The sequence below is a fragment of the Falco peregrinus genome, chromosome 14 (assembly GCF_023634155.1).
Source record: "Falco peregrinus isolate bFalPer1 chromosome 14, bFalPer1.pri, whole genome shotgun sequence".
Lineage (NCBI taxonomy): Eukaryota > Metazoa > Chordata > Aves > Falconiformes > Falconidae > Falco > Falco peregrinus.
This window is the reverse complement of record NC_073734.1, coordinates 7,120,403-7,145,263: the sequence shown is the minus strand read 5'-3', so window position 1 is coordinate 7,145,263 and position 24,861 is coordinate 7,120,403. Positions and strand designations below refer to the sequence as shown.

Here is a 24,861-nt window from a genome sequence, read left to right as displayed (position 1 = left end):
GATCAGGCTGCTCTTGGTGTATCTTTCCATTATGTACATGTCTGTAAACTATTTTCCTACTAAAATGGTGTAGAAACCATTCAGATAGTTCTGTTTTCTAACTCTGAAATATATACCTTGCGGTTGTTGGTGAAGTAGGCAGTAGTAGTACATTGTTACACTGAAGCAGAGAAGCTGCTGCATGTTTGTGAGCTGGGATGCGCTAATCCTTTTAGATGGTGTTACCAGGAAGATCAGCTGTCTGAATTATAAAAGTATCTGCCATAGACACCCTCTTGGAAAAAACAACCGGGCATAATGTGAAATTCAATAAAGCTGACCGTAGACAAAATCAGCAAAACCTCATTTAGTTCAGAATAACAGGAAAAGATAAACAGTGCTTTGTTACCTTCAGTGCTCGTACATCATTGTTACTGCTGAGGCTGGGCGAAGAACACGGGAGGGAAATGAAAGCAAAGTGCTAACTGTGAATACTTCTGTGATGTATTTAGCCAGTCAGATGTTAAAATTCAACCTTCATAATCTAAGTTTACAACCTCTTGTGATGATTTTGAGGAAGATTGATAAACTCATTTTTACTGACATACATGATGAAGAATAGAGTGGGTAGCAAATCATGAAGAAAGCATTTCCAGCACCCAGCCTTTTATCATCAGCATTGAAATATGTTATCTTTGGCTTAGCAAACAGTCTCAACAACGTGTAAAATGTTTACTAGAGTAGAATATGTTGAGGAAGGAGAGGTATGCTCCGTGGAAGGTGGTTCAGATCTGTGGTCAAACGGGCAGGCTCTGGTTGGTAATGCAGGTGCACTGAGTATATGAGAGGCTGCCAGAGACTGAGAAAGAAGTTAGAATTAGATTTATAAGCAGAATAAAAATAAATAAATCTACTAGTGATTGTATAGGTACAGAAACAGGGTACCTAACAGTTTATCATCGTTGCATGCTGTGTACTGGAGAAAAAGGGAATGACAGGCATTTTGTACCATAACACAATGCTTCACAGCAAAGACTCTCGGCAAGGGGTGTTTTGCAGCTCTGCAGTTGGAATGGGTTTCATAACCCACAGCCTTTATGATTTGCAATGCAGTCATCTAAACCCTATGAAGCACGTACAAATAAATCTCATCTAGTTCTCTTTATCTGGATTCTACAGACTAACTTTTAAAAAGGTGAAATTTAAAAAGACAATTAAAAAGACAAAGAAGAATTGCATCTTATGAGCGTGTGGCAAATACAATACATAAAATATGCTGTTTCAAATTTTAAAGAGGAGAGCAATTTTTTACAGATTAAGCAAATCTCTGAGAAAGTCCACTAGGAAAACCTTGCTTCCAAATTATCAGATTTCTTTTCTCTTCATTGACACTTAGATCCCAGGCACTCTTGCTCCCTTCTTGGATGGGGCTTTGAAGCACTCCTGGCTGCAGCCCATTGGTCGAAAGCTGGCAGTGTAAAGAGGATGAGATGTCATCCCAGGAATGCTGACCAAGCCACAGACTTCGGCAGCAAGACAGCAGTATGCTGCACGCCCTTCAGCCCAGCCTGTAAAGGCCCCCATACAAGTGCTTTTGTCATTGCTTGTTTTGTTGCTTTAAAGTAGAGAAACCTGGTTGGTTCCACCTGTACTAGATTGCTATAAGCTTGAGTGATCCTTGACTTCTAAGACCTTTTCCTATTCATTTTTAGGAACAGATATGTTGAGCAATAATAACAAAGCAAAATATATGTGTGTGTGATATATACCTGACATTTACATTGACCTTTATTTCTTATGCCTAAATAAGTCAGTTTTCTTGTAACCGATGCATTTTAGATCTTGGGGTTTTGTTGTTGGTCTGATTAGTTATGGGCTGTCTTTGACCCTGTTGTTTCTTGAATTCTTCTGTGAGATGAAATTTGTTAAACACTTGCCACTCCCTACATGCTGTTTGGAGTTATTTTCAAGTAATAAAAATGGTAAGAAGTGCTTGAATACTGCTAGGAGTTATTTAAAAGTGCAAAGCCATTTTTCATTTTTTCTTTTGTAAGTGTCTTTGTTGTTTTTGTGGTGCAGCATAGAGCCTAAAAATTCAGGCACAGCTTGTGTCTTAATCCTTTATTTCAGTCCTACTTCCTTTCTTTTTGATTTTCTTTAATTTAATATTTTTGTGGCGATTAGACTTGATTGCTTTGGTGAATCCTGATATCCTCTCTCTCTCCCACACACACACCCCTTTTTGAGGGGCTCAACATGTGTTCTCTTGTGATACGGGAAGATTTTAATTAGTGTTTATATGATCATCTGTAATGCTTTTGGTCTGTGTGAAGTACACATGGCTTCATCTGAAGAGCTGTGTTGCTCCACAGATTTGAAGGATGTCCTTCTCATTTGTTCACTGAGGTTATTTTTGGAGTGGGCATTCTAATTTCAAAATTCATAGATAATATTTAACAGGAAGTATGCTTCAAAGTAATTTGAATTCTATTTTTGTAGCTGTATGACAGAACCTCAGAAATATGCAGCTTTCTGAGGATGCAGAAAATTATTTTCAGTTGTGTTGTTGTGTCTGTACGGCTGTAGAATAGTGCGTAATGGAGGGAAAAATGAGAAACTGAGAGGACAATCAGATTTTCAAAGCTCTTTCAAAGGTGTTTTGATTTTAATAGGATATATTATCCAGTCTTGTAAGACACTGAAAAATCACACTGTGTGCATGTTGGTAGCTTAATAACCTTTGTAAATCTAATTTTACATCACTTGCTCAGCAAGAGATAGAATTTAGCTATCAGTCCTGTATTCGGAGATCAAAACCCCTGGATTCAAGCTTGATTTAAATTTTGTCTTGTGTATAGCTTTGGTGAAGTCATTTCATCGTTGTTCCTTCTCCCATCTTTTACCTATCTTATTCAAGTAATTGATTTTCTTTTGAAACACGCTGCTATATAGCGTCAGTTGGTTCCATCAGTTCTGTCATAATTAATCAGGATGGTTACGATCAGCCTGAGTGCCTCATATTTCCTTTATGTCCACCTCTAAAATGGAGATGGTAATGTTGACCCTTTTTGGAAGTTCTTATGTTGCTTGCATTTCAATAGCTCCCAGGTGCAGCAGTGTTTGCACGTGTGCCCAGAGCCCATGGGGAAGGTTTGCCAGGATGGCAGGACCTTGGAGCAGCTACCAGCTCCCGACCCCAACGTGCCCTGCTGCGTGCAGTGTGGCTGAGGTTCCCTGCACAGCAGAAGAGTTCTGTGATAATGCCAGTGTCTTCCATTAACTGCTACCAATTCTTTTGTTCACTGTGACTTTTGCATAATTAACCAGTTAAACCAAACTTCTCCTGTGCAACCTGACTGTTCAGAGTGCAGTGTCTCCAGGCAATGAGATTTATCGGAGGGACTGGATTTTGACAGGTGGATCTGAGGCATAAGATGGACTGAGGCCTTGAAGAATTGCTAGTGTTTGATCTTATGTATAAAACTAAACATTCTGTGAGCATCAGAAGGAATTGGACATGTGCAAAGAATTACTTCTTACAAATATTTAAATCTCAAAAATATGAAATCTTAAAATTAGTCACAAGAACTCACAAGAGTAAATCTTGTCTGCTCCAAACTAACATGAATGACTGAAAATACTATTTACTACTTGAAAACCAGCTTTGCTTTTAATATTTTAAAACTATCCTCAGGAATAAGTGGTGAAAAATATAAGATTAAGTTATCCATTTTGTGGGTTTATTTTTTCTGTTGACACACAAGAAAGCTTCTACAAAGTGACGATTTATTTATTTCTTTATTTTATTTTTCAATGAGCTGAAAACCTCAAAATATTTTTTTAATTAGATTAGGTGTTTCCTGCAGAAAAGGCAGAGTTCATGTTGGTATAAGCTTTCTATGAATATGTATATACTGTATTGTTTTTTCTGAGGTTGATTCCATAATTCTTTATATTTTTTTTCTGTTTTCCTGCACTGTGATCTTTTTCACAGGAAAGGGACCATTTTATACTCACACAGCAGAGAGAAATTTTCAGAACTGAAGTTCTACAAGAAAACTATGCCTTTTTAGGAATATTGTGAATCAGAGACACACAGCTGTGGAAGAAAATGCATTTACTGTGACACTAATAGCTTTACAGTATACACATTCAATTAGATAGTGAATTCATAATTGCTTAGTTTAGTGCAATGGAGGAATTTAATATATTAAAATGAAAAATATTAAATTTATAGTATTTCAGCTTCATTTTTTGGCAATGATTTTATCTCACTGATGGCATCTTCTAGGCATATTCTATAAAGTGAACTGCAAATCAAGAGGCGTGCTGATGCTAGAAGACAGACTGTAGTACTGCCAATATGGGATAAAGAACACTAGTTTAATCATTCAAGATTTGTTTTCAAACTCACAGTGAGAGAGTTCCTTCCTCCAAGGTGTTCTGGCTTTTCTGGATTGCCAGTGCCAGGTTTTCCCGAGAGATTGGGCAACTTCTGATGTTATCTCAAGCCAACAGGAGGTGAGGGTGCAATGTGCTTTTGGAGATTGGCCTTTACTGAATGTAAACTGGCAAAACAATGTTCTTGCACTTCACACGTCAAGGGAAGGGTAAAACAGTAGAGAATCACAACAGAAATATTTACTGCACAAAAATTAATATGGAAAATATACAGAAAGTTACTATTTAATTGAGGCAAATTTCTTGACTTGGGCTGGTTTTGTTTAAAGAAAAACTTTTGAAGTAACGGGAATGTCACATATAAACCCCTTTGGTGACAGGTTCAGATGCAGCTTTAGCTTTGGAAAGGTAAAGATCCTTATTAGTAAAAAGTGTATGAACTATGAAAAAGCAATTTGTACTTCTGTTTCTCCTCCTCTGTCCCTTCTTTCTCTCAAAAAGAAAAGAGCTGTTAAACTTGACAGTTTTATTTAGGAATGATCTCGTGGCAGCTCGGGCTGGGAAGGATGCAGTTGCAGGGACCAGTCAGAATTGCACTAGGTGGGCACAGACAGGTCCTGCCACCAGTGTTCTACCAGACAGCCTCCTGCTAGACCATGGGACAACAGTCAGGTCGGTTCTGTAGAGTATTCCAGAATTTCACTCTGCTTACACAAGACCGTCTAAGAAAGGTTTTTGGTATTCTTCATAATTTTCTCTTTACTCACATTATCTATTACTTCACTCTTAATGGCTTATCTCCCAAATCCTTGACTCCCTCCCATTACCCACCCCCCCCCCCCCAAAAAAAAAAAAAGAAAAAAGGCACTTTTGTTGTCCAATGACATTTAGCTTCAAACATAAATTACAGCACAATTAATTTCATTAGACATGTGTGATCTTGCTCTTCTGTTGATGTATGTCTTGTTATCAAACATTAGACCAGTGACTCCAGTTTGTTTTGCTCTTACTTCCTCAGAGGAGTTCTGTACCAGTTTTAGTACCTAAGTTAAATCCCCTTTTTCCCAAGTCTAGTACTGTAAGTAAATACACATTCATACTGTCACTGGGGTGGTTTTGGGGGGTGTTTTTGGTGGTTCTTTTTTTTCTTAATTAGGTTTAAGTTCAAGGACATTTTAAAAAGTTAAGTCATATAAAGAATACCAGTTAAATATTTATTCTTTGGTACTTTCTGGGAAGAATTCAGTATGTTACATTTCACAAACCATGATATTATGACATTGACATTGACCTTTCAGTCTACTTAGGTAGTTTAACAATACTCAGACCACTCCCTTCAAAACTAGTGAGAAAAGATATTTGTTTATAATATTAAATTCCTTTTCTTTTTCACAAAACTTCTATTAATATATCTACAAAGCCTTGCATCTAATGTGGTCAAAGAAGATTAAGTGACTCTTACCTAATGAAGAATACATCATTTTGGGAGACAGAAGTCTTGTATTTTTAAAAATAATTTGTTTAATTAATGCACACAGTTAAAAGAGGTAGGTGTGCTAAGGAAATAGCAACTATGAAATAACTGCAGGGTGATTCTAGGACTGTAAGACAAGTCAGTGCAGACCTTTATTTTAGTGACATCTTTGCTAAAACTCTTTGGTCTTTCACGTGATTCAGAGCTGCAGAACAGTTACAGTTTGACGGGTCATTACAAAGTATATGCTGCTGCATCACTTTTCAAATTATTTCTTTATGAAGGCAGTTATGAGACAACTAGCATTTGAAGCTTGATTAAAAAGTAAGATTATATTTTGCAAATATCCAAGAAAAGAAATAGGATACTGTTTAGGAACACTTGAAGCTAGGACTTCCTCGTGATAAGCTGATGGTTACAAAGACTTAATAGGAACCGAAAACAATCTTTGCGTTTCTAAATCTAACAGCTTTTCAGACATTACATGGATCCTTGTTAGGGGAAGAATGAATCAGAAGACCTATAGCAGTTGCATAGTAGGTAAAATGTTTTGCAGCTCTGGGTAAAAGAAAGTCTGCATTCAGGAAACTCTCTAATGCTCTACATTTTCTTCCAATCATTTTTATTTCTGCAAAACATGTTAGAGATCAAACATGTCTAATAAAGACAGGCACCTATCTTACAATAAAAGCAACCTCTAGTCTTCATAAGTATAGAATGTACAGACAAATACAGTGATACCAAGGTAGTGCTGACATAACTATTGCTAGATAAGAAGCCAATAAAATTAGAGTAATAAATTGTATATTTTTTTAAGGAATCATAATCTATTTTTTTAAGTGGATGCATTAGCAAGATAAGGCCTCTGTAAGATGTTCATAGTAGTACTTAGAATGGCTAATTAATCCCTTCCCACCTAGGCTCTAACTCTGAATGCAAGGTTAAATTCTCCCGTTGTGGCTAATGATGCCATTTTTTGCCATCATCTGTACAACCTTCCTGAGATTATCGATATCCTGTCATCAAGTAGTTTGAGACAGAATTATGCATACCTATTAAAACAGTGTATTTTGGTTTTATATGTTCTCCTTCCATGTCTCCTTGTGCCACAGAAAAATTAGCTAATGTTTTATTCATATTCTTAAAACAGGAAAAATTAATTGTAATTAATTTCTGTGTGTCTGAATTATTGTCTTCTCTGAGTTGTTTTATGTAATTGCATCAGATTTTTATTAAAACCTTTCACTATAAAGAGAATTTCTTTACTTCTTTTTATGACCCAGAGATAGCCAAATTATTTTTTTTTTTCTTACCAGGAAATTGCCTACATGAAACATCTGTAACTCTGTCGCCTATCTTTACTGTCGATCCACACTTAAAAATTGATAATAAATAAACCTAAAATATTCTCAATAATAAATCTCATCAAGCTAGGAATAAATAAAGCCAGTAGTGGTCTGTACCTGTGGATATATTGGCATAACAGATAGGGGCAGGTAGCGGTACAGCATCCTTCTGTAATGGTGCAGTGCTCCTTTCAGGTACTTGAGTGTAGCCCAGGTCCAGGATGATGCCCATTTCTTCTCTCTCAGTCGGTTTTACTCACCTGCTTTTCCTGCCATGGGGGGGTTAGGGCAATGGGATGAAAAACTCATGGGTCGAGATGAAGTCAAAACACTCATGCAGCGTTTTGCCCTTTCTTACGCGTGGTTTCCCAGAGGTGCCACCAGTGTGGCTGGGGGACCAGGCTGTCCCCTGAGGTGGGGCTGCCATGGAAGTGGCTGGAGCTGGCTGTCCCCATCCCCGAGCAGCCCTGACCTTGCCTCACAGAAGCCCTGCAGCCCCCACTGCCAACATCCAGGTATGGACACCCAGTTGGACACCCAATGCACCTGCGTGCTCCTGACTATAGGGACCTTGTGCTTCTGCAAAGCTGCTGGTTTGACACACAGGAACCACTGGGGTTTTTTGGTTGTTTTGTTGTTCTTGGGTGGTTTTTTTTCCGGGTGAAGTTGGGTACAAGGAACATGTAGAAAAACTACCCATTAATCAAGTGGAAGAATTCTGTAAGAAACATGCTTATCAGCAACAAATTGGAAATTAAAACTAGAAGGCAGTTAATGACTAAAGAACCTGTATTAGACTTTGAAGATAATTAAGTACTAAAAAATATTCCAGATTTACTTATGAAAACCTTTAAATTTATAATGTAATTTTGTGTGTGCTATTGGCTGGCTGGCTGCAAATAAAAATAGACATTTATATGCAGAGAAGGAAGGTGGCTATCCAGAATCGTTTCACCAAAAGCAATAAATGAATGAAAACAACTGTTCTGTGAAGAAAAACCTTTGAAATTACTTTAAGTAATGGTAAGAATGACACTGGTTATCTTTTCCAGTAAATGCTGTTGCTGAGTGAGGAGTGGAAGGGAATTAAGACTATATAAAATAAAGCAGAGTGCTTAAAATGGTTTGTGCAGCTGTGACTATGCTTACTAAACTTCTGGTAATAACATCATATTTGTAGTGATGAGAAAGATCCTCACATCGCATAAGGTGAGGGAAATTGCATGGGAAGTCAAGAAGTCCCTTTTGAAAAGGGAGAGTATTGAGTAAGAATTTGTCTAGACAAAGAGGTTAAAAAACTATTACTGCTTTCAGTTTTCAGTTTTATATTGCTTTTCCCTGTGTTATTGATGTGCTTAATTTTATCAGTGTTTCTCCGCTGCATTAGAAGCAATAGCCAAAGTCTGCTTTATATCCTATCATGGAGACTTGTGTTGTGAAGTGTAACAGTTCTTATAAACCCTTGATTATCCTTTGTAGTTGTCTTGTGTGTACTTTTGTCAAAAACGAAATTGGGATTTAGCCTCAGGTGTTCCAGAAAATACATTTTGTTAGATTATGATGAACATAACTTCATCATAAGGGATATAATTCCATAACTTTTAAGATTGATTATGCTTTCAATGTTTCAGCTTATCCAGTTTTCACATAATAAATAGCTATAGAGCTCTGCAGATTTTTATTTTTTATTTTGTCGATTTGTCCAAGTCTGTCTTTATGCTTACTGCTTTTCCTTAGGGGTATGTTGTTATAATCAGGTAGGAACTTAGATACTTTATGAATGTTCAATTACAATCTTTTGCTATCAAAAGAATGGATGAAGTATCTTTCATACATCAGTCAAGTTTTACATGAAAACTAGATAGGCTTTCCTGCCTTTCCTCTTTATTGAAAGACTGAAATCTCACTCTTCTGATAGTTAGGCACAATCTAATTTCCCACCTGGTTTTATTTACAGCCTGTTCAAAGTAATTTGTTTTTTGTGCCAATACTGTCTTTACTTGAATGCTTCTTTCTCTTGTATGTGTTGAGTTTTTTGAATTAACAATATACTTCAGTTGCTGTTTTGTTACTTCTTTGTGGTGTTTTTTGGGTTTGTGGGTGGTGAGGCTTTATGGATTTCGGGGGGTTGGTTGTTTTTGTGTCATTGGGGCAAGATAAGATATACGGCAGCTTCTTTCACAAACTACTCATATAAATATAGATGGTCATAATTTCAGCGCTGCAGGCTTTTATTTTAAAAACATTGTAGAAGACTGTTTAAAAGGAGCTGGTGAATTAACTCACGATGCTTAGGATGAGCCTTGAAATTATTGTACAAAGACTAATAAAGCCGTCTGTCATCTTAGTAAAATAAAGCAGAGATTGTGTAACTGTTCCTGTGGACCTATCATGCCAGCTTTTTTGGTCAGCTGGTCTCAGGCACAGTGGACTTGGCAATGATAAAGAAAATATATTTCAGTCATTAGTAAGTATCTCCTGTTCTCTTCCTTAATCTGTGCAAGTCTTGGGGAAAAAAAAAACCACCCACCCTAGCATTAGATCAGCCTTTGTTGTAGATGACTTAAAATTTGATAAAGCAGCTGAAGTAGGTTTTTTTTTTTTTAAATTTAGCAAAGCCTTTGTTCTTTCCAGTGAGCAGTATAGTCACTTAATATTGAGAGATAGATTAAGAGCAAATCATCTTGAATTTGAAAATGAATTTGCTGGAATTTCACAGAGAAATATTGCTATTCTTCCATTCCCCAAAGCAATTAACATAGTTCTGATGAGTCAACATTTACTAAGATAAAGCGTCCAGCTCTGGAGCCCTCAGCACAGGAAGGGCATGGACCTGTTGGAGCAGGTCCAGAGGAGGCCAGAAAAATGATCAGAGGGATGGAACCCTCTGCTCTTAAGAATGTTTCGTAGAGTTGGGGTTGTTCAGCCTGCAGAAGAGAAGGCTCTAGGTGCACCTTTTTGCGGCATTTCAGTACTTGAAAGGGGCTCATAAGAAAGATGGGGACAAACTTTTTAGCAGGGTCTGTTACAATAAGACAAGGGGTAATGGTTTTAAACTAAAAGAAGGTAGATTTAGACCCGTTGGAAGGAAGAATTTTTTTATGGTCAGGGTGGTAAAACATGGGCACAGGTCACCCAGAGAGGTGGTAGGTGCCCCATCCCTAGAAACATTCAAGGTCAGGTTGGACGGGGCTCTGAGCAGCCTGATCTAGTTGAAGATGTCCCTGCCCATGGAAGGGGGCTGCACTAAATGACCTTTAAATGTCCCTCCCAACTCGAACTATTCTATGATACTTTTTGTCAGCAGTTTCCAACTGTATCTAAAACTGTATTGAGCTTTAATGTAGTTTAGTAATAAGACTGCATTTTTCTGTAGTTCCCATCACATCATCTGTAATCCTACGTTGACTTTAGAGTGCAGAGTTAAACAAGCCCTGGAAATTGAAGGAGCATGTTTCCCATAAAGTTTCAGCTGCGCCAATGCCCCATGAATCATCTATCTTCACATCAGAGTATTTGTTTGCTTTTATGCTGTTAAGCTATATATCCACTAAAAAATAAGGCTTGCAAGAACAATCGCTAAAGAAGTGAGGGTAAGCTGTGAGCAGATGTTAAAATGGACTGTGACACTATTTACAAATAGTGTACGTGAGTAGATAGTTTACTCATAACAAATACTCCTACTCACACCCAGCACATTGAGTTATAACAGTGGAATGTATTTATAAACCTAACAAAATACAGAGACATGTGATAAAAAGCCATCCATTTTAATAAGGAATTAGCATTCTGACCTAATTCTTCCCCAGTAGGATTTATCACTAACTTATAAATAACTTACAGGTATAAGACATGGCAATGAGGAATAAATTAGCAGAATAAACAAAATGCTCAGAGATTTCCAGCCCCTGCTGCTACCACTTTCTCAGGGAAACACTGGAAGAGAGTGATATTAACATCTCTGCTCAGGTTCATTTTCTGGCTGGCTTAACTCCAATAAAGATTGAGTCTGGGGACGAATAGGGTAGGTGAAAATGATCGCTGTGTCTCTAATATGTTTATTGCTGTATTTTACTGATGTCTTGGTGAGAGGAGAGAACTGCAGGTACAGCATGCAGGTGCAATCTAAATTGATCTTTTCTATTGTCTTAGTAGTTTTGGCATAGTTTGTCCTAATGACTGAATAAGTTTTGGTAACTCATTGTGACTTTCCATTGCAAGTGGAGGCACGGTTGTTTGAAATCAAGGAAGTCCAAACAAATCTTCAGCTGCATATGTCAGCTTTAAGTTCAATAGATGCTTTTGTACATTGCACTGTGAGTGTATATACCAGCTTATATAAGACTGCATATGTTCTGCCCTTCTACAACCTATTAGAAAAGCTGGAAAACTGTCAACATTGCCTAACATAATACTTCACATCATCATTGAGAATTTCTTTTTTTAATATGTGCAATGCATTCTTGCTTCTTTCAGTTGGGCATTAGGAAATGTATCAGTTGTACTGTGATAGTTCTATATGTGTCTACTCTTAATGTGTATGGAAAAAATAAAGAAAAATTTAACTAAATCTTCACATGATTACTATCAAATTAAAGGGAATCTTTTTTTCTTATACTTGAGTAATTTCACTCTTTAGGGAATATGGCATTTCAAGCTGCCAAAGGGGTATCCTGATTTAAACATACAGCTGTCTTTGTTTTGCTTAGATTGCAAATGTACTGTGAGCCTGGTCCAAAAGAATGGGCTTCTAGCAGTATCCTTGGCAGGGTCTGGTTACAGCAGCAATGATCTCAGCTATTAATTTTTTTTTTTTTCTCCTTACTCTTTGCTCACAGTGATAGTGAACTAATGAATTTACTCCTCTCCTTTTGTTCACACAGCTTGAAGTTGAGGTCACAGATTTAAGTGGGAAAACCATTGATGGTCCAGTCCGCCTAGATATTTCTGTTATTGATCAAAATGATAACAGGCCGATGTTCAAAGAAGGACCCTATGTTGGTCATGTCATGGAGGGATCCCCTACAGGTAAGTCCATGTCAATAATACATCTAAAAATAATGCCTGAACAAATTCTGTGTTGATAAATGCATTATTATCATACTGTACAACTTTTCTTGCTGAGTTTGTGGCTCCTTCCTCTGCATAAAAGGGTGGGAGCAGCCCTTCGGGAAAACAGGTAATGATTTTCGAAAAACAGTCAACTCTGTGCAGTAAAAAAGAAAAAAAACCAAACAACAACAACAAAAAAAACCAACCCAAAACACATAGTTTGGAATGAAAACTTTGATCTAGGTTTACATTTTTATATTTATATCTGGAATCAACAAAGATATTGCCTTGGATATGGTTAAGATTCAGACCAAATTACATGTACAATTTCAGTTCAGAGTTGGAATTCCACCTTTTTCTCTGTAAGATTAGCTGCTGGAAGGGTCGTTTTTATCTGTTTATATAGCATGAGGCTAGGTAAATAATAGGAATAAATGGTAAGTTCATTATGAATATGTTTATGTTGTAAGGCAGATTGAAATAGTGAACAATGTATCTTGTGTAAACGCTGATACAACAGTTGCAACAAAATAAAAACACACTTAGAGTATTAAAGTTAGCAGTGAAAATTTTCTGATTAAATTCACTGCTGGTTTTGTCTGATGATGAAATTCCATAAGAATAAGATATTGTTCCAAAATTCAGTTTAGGTACAACCATTGTAGCTAAACTCTTTCTGCAGGTGAAGGCTGAATTAGTTTTCTTCAACTGTTGTCCTTAGCTGTTGTGCAATTTTGTTGTGAGCTATTAAATAGCTGTTGCATTCCGCTCAAGAGGTATCTCCACTGCATTTGTAAGCAGTAATTGTCTGATCAGATTATGTTATGAAGTTAACCTGGATCTTGGTGAAAGGAATCTAAAACAGTAGACGTTCCTATTAATATCAGCAGAGTGACAGTGATTTAATTGAGATCAGAGTTTTGGGTTATATATTTGCATGTCTTTCATGAACACATTATCCTCCTTATACAGTCAAAGCTGTGAGTATAGACATAAGGTTTTGGCTGTATAGACGTACTGGAATACTTTGAAATGAACGCTGGGATCAAGTATGTTATATTTTTATGAATATTTAATATTCATTGAAGCTTAATGTGGTGACATGTGCTTTGTTTACTCTGAACAAGGATAGACATTACCTTTCACTTCCTCGTATTACATATTGATAAGACTAGAAGTTCTTCTTTGTCCTTATTTTATTATTTATGTAGTTTCTAGGAATCTTGTAACCTTTGTAGTGAGTTTTGCATTTTTATGTATAGTTGCCATTGTTTGAAATGCTGCAGGTATGAAATGCATTATGAGCTGCTCCTTCATCAGATTAGAAAGAGCTTTCAGGTAAATGTTCTTTTAACTTAGTTGGGACAAGCCTGTAATGAACCAATTGACCACCTTTTCCTTCAGACAAGAAATGTGCTTCATCCTTGTGACTACGGTTGCAAGTAGAACACTTTTTCTCTTGTAGGTCTCTTGTACGTTCTTTATTTCAGGTATTGATCACTTATTCAGAATTCAAAAGAAACTTCCATATACTGTCCCACTTCCATTCCCTCTGTGTTGTAACAAAAGTTTCATAACTAACTGAGAATATATTGCTAACAAATGTCAGAGATGCCTTTGCACAGTCAATAGTATGTGTGACTATCTAATTGGATCAAGGGACCAATGTTTTGATTTAAATTACAGCATCTTGTCATGCCCATTTAGATACACATTTCTAGACCACTAAGTAGGATGATGTAGTTCTAGTCAATTCACAGCCCCTAAATCCAGTATTTCAGCAAAAGAAAGCGATCCCAAACAGCTCACACTCTGCAGTTTTTAAGCTTTAATCCTGCTCATAGTATACAAGCTCTGGGTACAAGCTGTGAGTTCCTCCAAGTCTTTCAGTGGCCTCATCTCTTTCCATCAAAGCAGAAGTTTTCACCTCTTATGTACCATGTGCCCCTCCCAAACAATATTTGGTCTAAGGTTTGGCTTTGTTAATTCTAGGTTATAGGGAAATATTTACCTGTAATCTGCTCAGTGTTCCCTCTTTACTCAAACTATATACCAAGTTTCTTTTCTCTGCCAAGGACTTTTAATTTTTAACTGGCGGTTCCCTATTTTTGTTCATCTATAAACTATCCTTGCTTTTCCTTTCTTTCACTCCTTATATTGAAGTTTATCCTTCTGATTCAGTAGATAGGTTTCTCAGTCCAACTTCCAGTAAATTCTGTAATTGTTTTTATCCCTTTTCTTTTCTTGCTGCACTTTGGTATTTATCCGCATAACACTTGGCATTTTGGTTGTCTTACCTGTTAGTCAAAGTCTGAATAGTTTTTCTCAACTTCATCTTTTTCTTATCCTCTCCCTCTTTCCCCAGGTATTCATCACATTAAACTTTATAACCTCATTTTGCTGGTGTCAAGAACACCAATACTTGCAAAATTATTTTGTGCAAAAGTGAACCTGTAGAATCAGATTTAGCTAGAATCTGTCATAGTTCTCTGTGCAGATGGCACCCAGCCAACCAAGTTTTCATGTTGTTTACTTCTGTTTTCCATAGTTCTTCCAATTTTATGACATATATCCTAAAAATATTCATCAGGTTCTGCTGTCTTGCTGATCCCAATCAATAGTTGCACTGCACAGCTTGATAGAAGTCTTATGTGTGTGTGTTTGCATGTATGATTCCTGATTTCTTCTTTTGGATTAAAATTGTATTGTATTTCTTTTTTGAAGTTCCAAAGGAAAGGCTCTGCATTATATGCATAACCTTATTTCCTGTCACAGCCAACTTTATCTTCAAGCTCTAAATCAAATCCGTTCACTGAAAAAGTCTTCTGCTGAAAAATAAACAATGTTCTTATAAGACAGATCTTGGATCTGTCTTCGTGATCACTGGGTTAAAGTGTAAATGCCCATGGATTTCAATAATTCAGTGATGAGAGATGCATAATTATGTTGAGAAAGTTATAGGTGTACTGGACTATGAAACTTGCCTGAAGGATTTTGAGGCCTTGTTAAGGGATTTGGATGATATTATTATCTTGCTTTAAATTATTCATTGCCAGGTTCCTGTGTGTTTTCCTGTGGGACCATAATTTTAGTAGTCACAAACCAAATAGAGTTTTCTAGTGACTTTCCACTTATTTATTGACTCTAAAGCTGAACTTATATGTTGTCTATTTTTCATCAGAAATATCAGTGATTTACTAATAAATAAATCTTGGGAGAGAGTGAGGATCACAAATTTATTTCTATAAATCTTAATTTTAATATTCAAGTTAATGTTTATATTGGAGTTCCTTGATGTTGCTGTAAGACACATGATCCAACTTTTTATTGTTTTTCAAAATGGCTTTTTTCCTTAATGATTTGAAGGTTTAGTTTCTTAATTAGGGAAAGACACAGAAATTACAGTGAAATATTATGCCAAGTTTGTTTTAGGGACCCTCCTTTCTGTGCCATTGGAGATAGGTACAAGTGGAAAAACCCAAAAGAAAATGGAGATAGTGTGTAATTCTTGTATTGATTTAATCTGTCTATGAATAATTAAAGGATCTTTTTCTGTGTAGTCCCAGTGAGGATGTGTTTTGATGGTGTTAAATACATTTTCTGTGTTACTAAGGCCATGCACCTTCTTTTGTTGCATGTGTGATTTTTTGAACTCACAGTAAGCACAGCAGGTTATTTGGACATCTACGATTTGTGTGTCGTGACTTTACTACAGAAGCAAATACCTGGGTGTAATTACTGAAAATATAAAATTGTATGTCTATTACATGAATTAATATTAATCTGAATTTCAAGCTAGGGCTTGCCATAGCTTATAATTAACTATTAAAATATGTGAGTAGTAGGTGGTATAGTAATGTATTTCTTGCCTGATATGTCTTTTCAGAAGAAATTTAATGATATAGTTAGTTAACAGGTAACATGGAAAATTATCCTGTTCCTGGAAATAGCCTGGAGTCAAATTGTAACAAAAGTAAACTCAAATGTATACTTAAAGTGACCACAGATGTTTTCAGATTTCTATTAGGGTATCTTTTCCTGGATAAACTGCAAATTTGGAGGCTATTTATTTTAAAAAACAAAACAAAACAAAACAAAAACCAAAAAAAACACCCAAAAAACCCCCCAAAAAAACCACGAAAAAAAACCCCAAACCACCCCAGAAACCAACAGAGAAATAGTTTGTACTTTTTTTTAAAGTCTATAATTTTTGTATGAGACTGAAGTCAGCCTCATAACTAGTAAAAAAATTTGAGTCTGATGCAGTAACACCTATGGCAGTTTTTCTACTAACTGTAATGGGTTTTGCGTTAACTGTACTGCTGATTTCTTACATTTTTATTTTCTAAGCTATGACTCATTTTATTTCTTATAGATCTCTGATCTATCCAGCTGCCAACTCTAGGGTTTAGGATCTGTGTCCTGCTGCCGACTTGCCTCAGTACATTAATGATAGTGGCTGTAATCTTATAGATTACATAGGCAGACAGAAACATTTGGACATCTCACTCTTTTTAAAGGTTGGAAAGTGAAGGCTGGTTAAATGAACTTGGCAGCCATCTCCTTTCACTTGCTGGAGGCATTTAACAGAAATTATTTTAAACACATTTGACATTATGAGGCTTGTAACAATATGCTACAAGCGCAGTGGGGTAAAAACTGCAGAGGTTGGGAAAATTGTTTGAGAATTACATTTAAAAAAAATAACTTGTTTTCCATGATGCACAATAGCCTGAATGCCTTTGTATTCTGGTCAAGGAGCCCCAGATCAGTACTGACAGAGGTCTATAAATTATTGCTAGAAATAAAGGGACATTTGAAGACATTTAGAGAGGAAGCAGAAGGAGTTAAGATGGGTAGCCTAAAGTGTTGTTCAGTATCATAAAATAATAATTTGCAAAAACGGATAAAGCATGAGGAAGGGTCTGAAGCACTAAGTATTATTGATAGCTCTGCATTGTGTAATAATAGTGCATTGATATGATTCAGATAAATGAAAACTGGTTCTACAGATGGCAGCTTCTTATCAAGAACAACCTGTCAAAGTGTTGGTTGGTTGGGATTTGTTTTATACTTAACCTAACAACAAGAAGAAGGTTTGTACATGAATGAATATAAATGAGATTGAATATGATAGATGAAAATCAAAAGATACCAGGATAGGTAAACTATGGGTAGGCAGGCCTAACAAAGTTGCGGAGATATACAAGGCATCGTTCTTTGATATGCATCTGCTGTCATCTTTGGTAGGTTTCCAATATTACGACAGTATTTTCTGGAGTATGGGTTTTTTTGTTCTGTGTAATCCTTGCTGGTTTATGGAGTAAGAAGGCTACAAAACCTGTAAAATTAATAAAATTGCATTGAATTTGGTGAAGTGTTTAGGCCTACTTCTTCCTTTTGACCTACAAATCCAGCAACATGGAGGGAAATGCAAAGGTGCTTTTAAGTGTTTTCTTTTAACCGAAATATTAAAATTAAAAAAAGAAATTTCACAAAGAGTCATTAGAAGATAATAGTAAGGGATATAGTTTCTTGTTATGTAGGTAAAAGTAGCATCTGAAATTTCACAGTGTCTTCTGATTCTTCCAGCATCAGTGGTGAGATGATATTTCATGCTTTTTTGTCACAGAAGTTACTACGTTCTGCATATACATGCATTTTTTAGTGGCAGGTTTTTTTAATGCATTGCACATGTTTTAAAAATAAGAATACACTTTCTGGAAGATTAAATTGGAGGGGTAGTTCAGGATATCAAAGCCTAAATAGCATGAAAACCCAGATAGTGTCAACATCACCCTGTTAGAGCAAGCACTAATCGTCAGTTTATGGTCTAGGTCTGAAGTTGGATGTGGGTTGCATATGTTTATTGTGCTGATGATTCTTACTGTGCTGAATTTTACTGAAAGTATGATGGGAAGCTTCACAAAGCTTTTGAGAGTTCTACACAGAAAATTTGCAATTGGTTTAGTGGGATGCAACCACTGTGTAAAACTATTTCACCAAGCAAAACGCTTCCTAAGCAAAGTAGTCTGGGGCAAATACTTGAAAAACAATTTGTGTGTAGATAGAGTTCATGACCATAATGAGAATAAAATATGGTTTGTTTGAATAAGAATGGCAGAAAACTGTAATCGAAGCAAAGATGTACATTTTGATGGGTCTCAAAGTGCACTTTTAAGTAAAGGCACGTGCCTGAAATACTGCTGATGCTAATGATTGTCTTAAAACAATGAAAAAACGAGTTCGAGACAGTAACAGAAATGGTTTTCTGCTTACAATGTATAAGGAGAACCGACTACTTACAAATGCTTTTTGACAGTTCTTGTAATAAGAGAATTATAATGAACTCTTTGGGGTATTCAGCTTTACGAAAATTAATATTACCACTGGGTTTACCAAGGAAAATAAGAAACAAAGATTTAATTTTCATATGATCGAAGCTTGCATTTATGCATTGTAGAAATGCTTTTTATGATATGGGAATATTGATGCATTTTAATACTAGAAAGTAAAATATTGCACTTTGCTGTAAATTTTAATTATAGGAGTCTCACTACATAATAAATTAGGTCCTTAATAGCCTGCCTGCTAGATCCTGTCTTGGTCTCAATTGGGTGGGCATGATCTGCTAACCCTGAGGGATATATTTGTCCCATATTGTACTTACTATACTGGTATAATCAATTTTTTTTTTTTTCTCTCAAGCTAAGCAAAAGATGATTTCAACTTTTTTTTATTATTATTATTTGTTCTTTTTGTTTGCAACAAACAAAAAATCAGCTTGTACAGATATGGTTCAGCTTTATATCCTGCGTATAAACCAGAGCTCTGACTAAAAGCTTCGTTGAAAACTGAAGTGCTCTTTACATCCCCTCTTAGGGATGATGCTTTATCTGTTTTTGAAGACCTATCAATTCATTTTCAGTTTCTGCCTGTTGGCTGCTAAAGGTATGTAATGAGTGAGCTCATTAATTCATATTAAAATATTCATACTTTAAAAAAAAAATCAGCAGAGGTATATATAGATCTGAACTGCAAAGCTCAAATATCTCCATAAGTCCACCTCAAAACTATCTCAAAATTAAATGTTTGAACCGGAGTTTTTTTGAATCAGAGCAGTGTCTCTTGGAGCAATACTTTGATTTTAGAAGAGGTTTGAAATGTCAAGTGCTACACATTTAATTATGAAACTTATTGCTATAAGCTGTTATGGAAAACAAAAGTATAAATTGGTTCAAGGAATTTGATAAATCCAGGGAGAAATATTCAGAAGCGACTTGGTTATTCAGCACAGTGGTACTTAATGAGACTGTGGCCTAGGACGCCTCTGAGTTAAAGGAAGCAAAAGAATGTAGAAAAGTGTATCTTTGGAAAAACAAGCCTTTTTCACATACCTTTTCCCAAGGTCTCTGCTGGTGGAGTTGGGATGCTGGGCTTTGAGTATGACTCATCATTATAGTTTTTAAATTCTGTGTATGAATATGTGTAGTTTTGTGCGTACTTTAAAAATTATGGATGATAAACTTTCAACAATTTTTTCTTGGGATTAATCATGTGCATTTTAGCAAAAACGTACTTGCTGCCTTGAAGTCTTTTTGTCATCTAGCCTGTTAATGTAACGGATGTGAACTAGGTGGAAACATCTGTAATGTCAATATTTTAATTTCCAAGCAGAAGCCAGCTGGCTAATTATGCACAGCTGCTTTGTATACCCCACTAGGAATTTGTTCTCAAATCTGTGAGAGATAGATGTAGTACAGCTATATATAATATTTATAGTTGTATATCAATGTGAGTATTGTGTGTATGTGTGTATATTTGTTTTTATACATATATATTACATATCTATATGACATGTATATATTACAGAAAGATAAACAGAACCACAAATGCTTATCTGATCCTTTAGTAGGACCTAGGGATCTTGGTATGTTCTAGTTACTTTGTATGTACTCGATGAAAATAAAAGATATGTATTTATTAATAATGTCTTGTATTATGGCAGACAAAGATGTACATTCAGTTTAATCTGCCTGTGTTTTTTGGAAGAAGTTAAAGGGAGTAACTAGTTAAAGTATTATCCAGTAATTAACAGGTGCCCAGCCATGCAAGTTGTTGTTAAACCAGTATATTCTGAGCAAATTAAAATCATCTCATGTGTAGCAATTAGTAGTTCGCTCAAACTGAGCATGTGAGTGTCTGGAAGCAGGATTCCGCACTTCACTCCAGGGTTCAATTGCTCTTGATTTTCAGCAGAAATAGGTTAGACGCAGAAAAGACTCCAGATCAGCTGAGGTGCACAGGTCAGAATTACTGGCCTGTTTATGAGTCACCCTCATCTTCAGCGCCAGCGGAAAATTCCCCTTGACTTTCTGCTTTTTACTGCACAACTGATTTGTTTGCTCACTGTTCTTCCTGCAAAAATGAGCTACACACAATGATATCCCCAAAATTAGTCTTATGGCCAGATCACCATTAATGCCTAATATTAAAGGTTATAAAAGCACTATGGTCTCTCTGCCTTGGACATTTCAAGTAATTCAAGTATTCGGACTTCAATGTACAGAACAGTGAAAACGATGATGGTTAGCTCTTTTGGCTCTTTTTCTTTATAGCCCAGCTTCATTAAATAAAAATAAGCATGATTCTTAATTAAAGAACAAAGTATTATTTTTTTAAAAAATGCTGGAGTCCTTGCTGGGTACTGAAAAACAAGGTCTTAAATGAGTGTATGTAATTCAATATGTAATTCTTTGTGAAGGGAAGTTTATACAGTAATAGATTTACCAGTGGCTTTGGTACCTGAGTTTTTGCAGCTGTTTAATGCATCCACTTCTGCTCTCTCAGGAAAGAGAAGGATGAGCTATAAAGGTTGAAGCAGTTTGGACACAAGACAACCTTATCCATATAATCAATTAATTGAAAGACACTGTAGTGCCAGGAAGAAGTTACTTGAAAAAAATGCATCACTGTGTGGCATACTGCAGAGGAGGAGGATGCTGTAGCTCTCTTGATAGACTTTATTAGCAGTATAAAACCTCGGTTTGTGTTGATAGACTTCTAAGTCACCATTTCTTGATATTACCTTCCCATCACCTATTTGCAGGCCAGCAGCCCCGTAGGCTATATGGTGAGTTGTGCTTTAAGTCAGTGGACTGTCAGCATCCACACCACTGTATTTCATTCAGGCCCTTTAAAGTGCATGAAAAGGGTGATAAATTCTCACAACTTGCAATCATGTACCATAAATTTATTATATGATTTGGAGACTGATGGCAGTAGATACAATAGTTGAAGTCCTACACCGCCTTCCTTGTCCTCTCACTCAACTGGACGTAAATCCTGCGGTTATGTTACCAGGTATTATAACAGTGGGACATCATTTCCTTTGGCAGTAATGCTATGGGATGGCTGCTACTCCAAGTAGTAAACAGAAAAAGCCTATAAATTGTCAGTGCAGGCAGGATTTGTTTGCCTTAGTATGCAATGCAAGGATCAGTCAATAGACAGATCCATACTACCTTTATGGTGAGAGAAATGTAGCTGAAAGAAAAACCTCATCATTGCAGAATGGCAGGATTATTTATTCCATTTTAGGTTAATGGAATATTTTTCCCAATATTATTTGAAAGATAATATCAGGTAGATAGTGTTTTTTAAAAAGAGAGAGAGAAAAAAGGGATGTTATTTTTAAAACTGAGGGTTAGTGTTTTTCTTTGTTTTTTTCCTTCCCATTTATTTCATGCCTTCGCAGTCTTTTTGGTTTTTTCTCCCACCCTTAAATAAAGTGTTTGGGGTTTAAATTGCAGTCTGTAGCCCCATGAAGTCAAAGGACAGTTGCACCTTACATTTGGAAGACTGAAAGCAATTGCAATAAGAAAGGAAACTTTAGTGAGAATGACTGAATAGTAAAAAGTAAACAGGAGCAATAATGAGAGGTAATCTGTTTTTTATAGTGTGATAAGGCGCTTTTTTTTTTTGTCATATAGAATTATTCAAAATAGTTCACTTGGCTTACTTATGTTGAGCAAAATTTCTAGAAAATGTAATTTCTTGGCTTCTTCATTCAGATTGTCTTTGAAATGCAGAAAATGTCTACCTTTCCATGCAGCTATGCATTTGCACACAGTTGCACTAAGTGCAAACATATTTCTGTGTAGCAGCTTTCCATGGCTGTCCACCAATAATAGATGGGAAATTAAATTTCTTGTTAGAAATCAAGTCCTGTTAGTGAGCACCACTAACACGCCTGAAAGTAAGAAAACTAAAAAAATGACACATTTGTACCCCAAGGATATTCTTGTAAAGTTGAAAAGCTTATTATGGGTTTCTTGCAGGAGGGAAGTTGCTGTCAGCTGGTATATAAGATATGCAAAAATGCATGGCTAGGTTAGAATCACATGTAGGAAATGTGATAGGTTAAAGGTGAAATCTCTCAGTGGTGCAAATTTCTTACTTTCCATCCATCTTCTGCTAGTATGTGTTGGAATTTCCTAGTAGAAACGTCCTTTAAATAGGGATCTGAGAAAATATTAAGAGATATGTATTCAAGACTAATCTTTGGAATATGAATGTCGCTCATCAATATTGGATTTAAGCATACGTAAGATATGGTTATCATTGTAATTGTTATCAAAAGGATATCCTACATTTTCTACATGGTTCCAAGTTTGACTATTTTATAAAACTCTAAACCTAGAAAGGGAAAACAAACAACAACAACAACAACAAATTTAAGGATCACTTACTAGTCAAGAACTTGAGTTTTAATTCCCTTTGCTGGTTTAAGCAGCACTGTAGTTTCTCCAAGGTTTGATACACGATGACGGCTGTGTTGGCCAAAACACAGAGGATTACTCTGAAGGTGTCTCATGACTAAAAAAGATATATTGACTTGAAGCAGCTGAGAGACAGTTGGATAGGAGGGCCACATTCTGATTCTGAATGCATTCACCAATGGTTTACAAATTTCTTTCAGGAATACCTATTATAAAAAAATAAAGAGGAAAATTGTGCAAAAGTGTGTGGTAGAATTTAGAAACCATTCACCTATAGCAAGTGCTGCTGCAAGGGGGGATTCTATTGAACATCAAATTTATTTTTTAAATAGATGCCAGAAATAAAAACATATTAAACAGATGACAGAAATGTATCATTTTAAGCCCCTATGTATATATATTTGTGTCTGTTTTCTAGTTCTGAATTAGAACTGGGTTAACAGACAATAAAGGTCTATTTAAAAAACATTTTGAGTTTGAAATTTTCTCTGTTTTTCAATTACAGTAAAAGCAAACCTGTCCTTGAAGAAAATTACATCCATGAATCTAAAATAATTAAACTTTAAAGTAATTTCAAAGCAATTGATAAAAAAAAAGTGGAACTGTTTTCTATGGTTGACTTTTAACACTGTGAATTGTTTTTCTGATTTTCTCTATATTAAAAATTCTGGAGAAATTCACTTTGTCTTTCAAAATGTTTCAGTAGTAACAGAAGTGCAACTGAACTACATATTTTGGTACCATAATAACTTTAATAAGTTTTCTTCATATTTTTCTGCTAAGAGTATTTGTTTTGATTCTTACTACCTTTCTGTCTCTAAAACACTGTAGGTCAAATCACAGTGTAAGAAACGTAGGGGTTAGGGAACAGTTAACATAGTCTTTAAATGTATTAACTTACCTGACAACACTGTGCCATTTCCTTCCTTAAGTATTCCAGCTTTTGTCTGGGGTGACCTGCCACCACAACTGTGTCTGAATCTGATTTCAGAATTGTTGATTCCTTCCCCAATATTGACCAAATGTATAAATGCCTTTATTACCTGGAACTGTGTATCCCATCGTAGTAAACAAGTCAAAAAGCAGTGTATGATATACAATGATGCATAATTGTAGCTGCAATGACTCACTTCTTGATTTTTCAACTGGCCATTTCAGCACACCAAGGTTTAGCACGCACTTTGCAAAGAGCTTTCAGAAATAGGTTTCACACCTTGTAGTTCATAACACTAAGTCAACTTCCAAATTGTTTTCAGCAGCGATTGTTTGTAGCAAATAAAAGTTAAAAAAATCATGACTGATAATCTCGCTTTTCACATGTAGCTAATGAAATACTTGAAATATAAATGTTTTCCTATCACTAAATTTCATGGCTGTTTATCAAATAAAGCCTTTATTATTATCATTTTAATCTAGTATCAGTACAGATGAATGGCCTGCCTTTTTTTTACAAAGAGTTGAGAAAAAAATAATGTGGTGCTGGAATCTCAGGTTTTCTGATAGGAACAAGAATACTCTTTTCATTTATTTGCAGTACATACATTCTCCTTGCACAAAACAGGAATGCTGCCACTCAGGGACAACATGATTTTTCACTATTTGCAGCTTGGGAGACTCTAAGCATCTCAGTCCTCACAGCTTTAGTATATGCAACTCTGACTTCAACCTGCAGCATACTGGGGGCTTGGGATGAGATTTTATGTAGTTCAAGTTTGAAGAAATTTCTTTTGACTGTATTGTGTTAGAGGTAGCTGCTCTGCCCCTTTGTCTCCCAGCAATGTAGGCAAAAGTGAATGGGAAAGATTTTCTTGATGGTTTTCCAGTAAAA

The 24,861-nt window shown here is 35.9% G+C and overlaps 1 protein-coding gene across 2 annotated transcripts in view; it reads left to right on the top strand.

Annotated features, from left to right (window-relative positions):
• The window catches only part of CDH13 (cadherin 13), a 509,204-nt gene that overhangs the window by 281,148 nt on the left and 203,195 nt on the right, over window positions 1-24,861 (top strand). For both annotated transcript variants that reach the window (XM_005234781.3, XM_027782937.2), the window contains exon 6: window positions 12,084-12,228. In XM_005234781.3, the coding sequence (XP_005234838.1) occupies window positions 12,084-12,228 (145 nt within the window). The remainder of the gene's footprint in view (window positions 1-12,083; window positions 12,229-24,861) is intronic.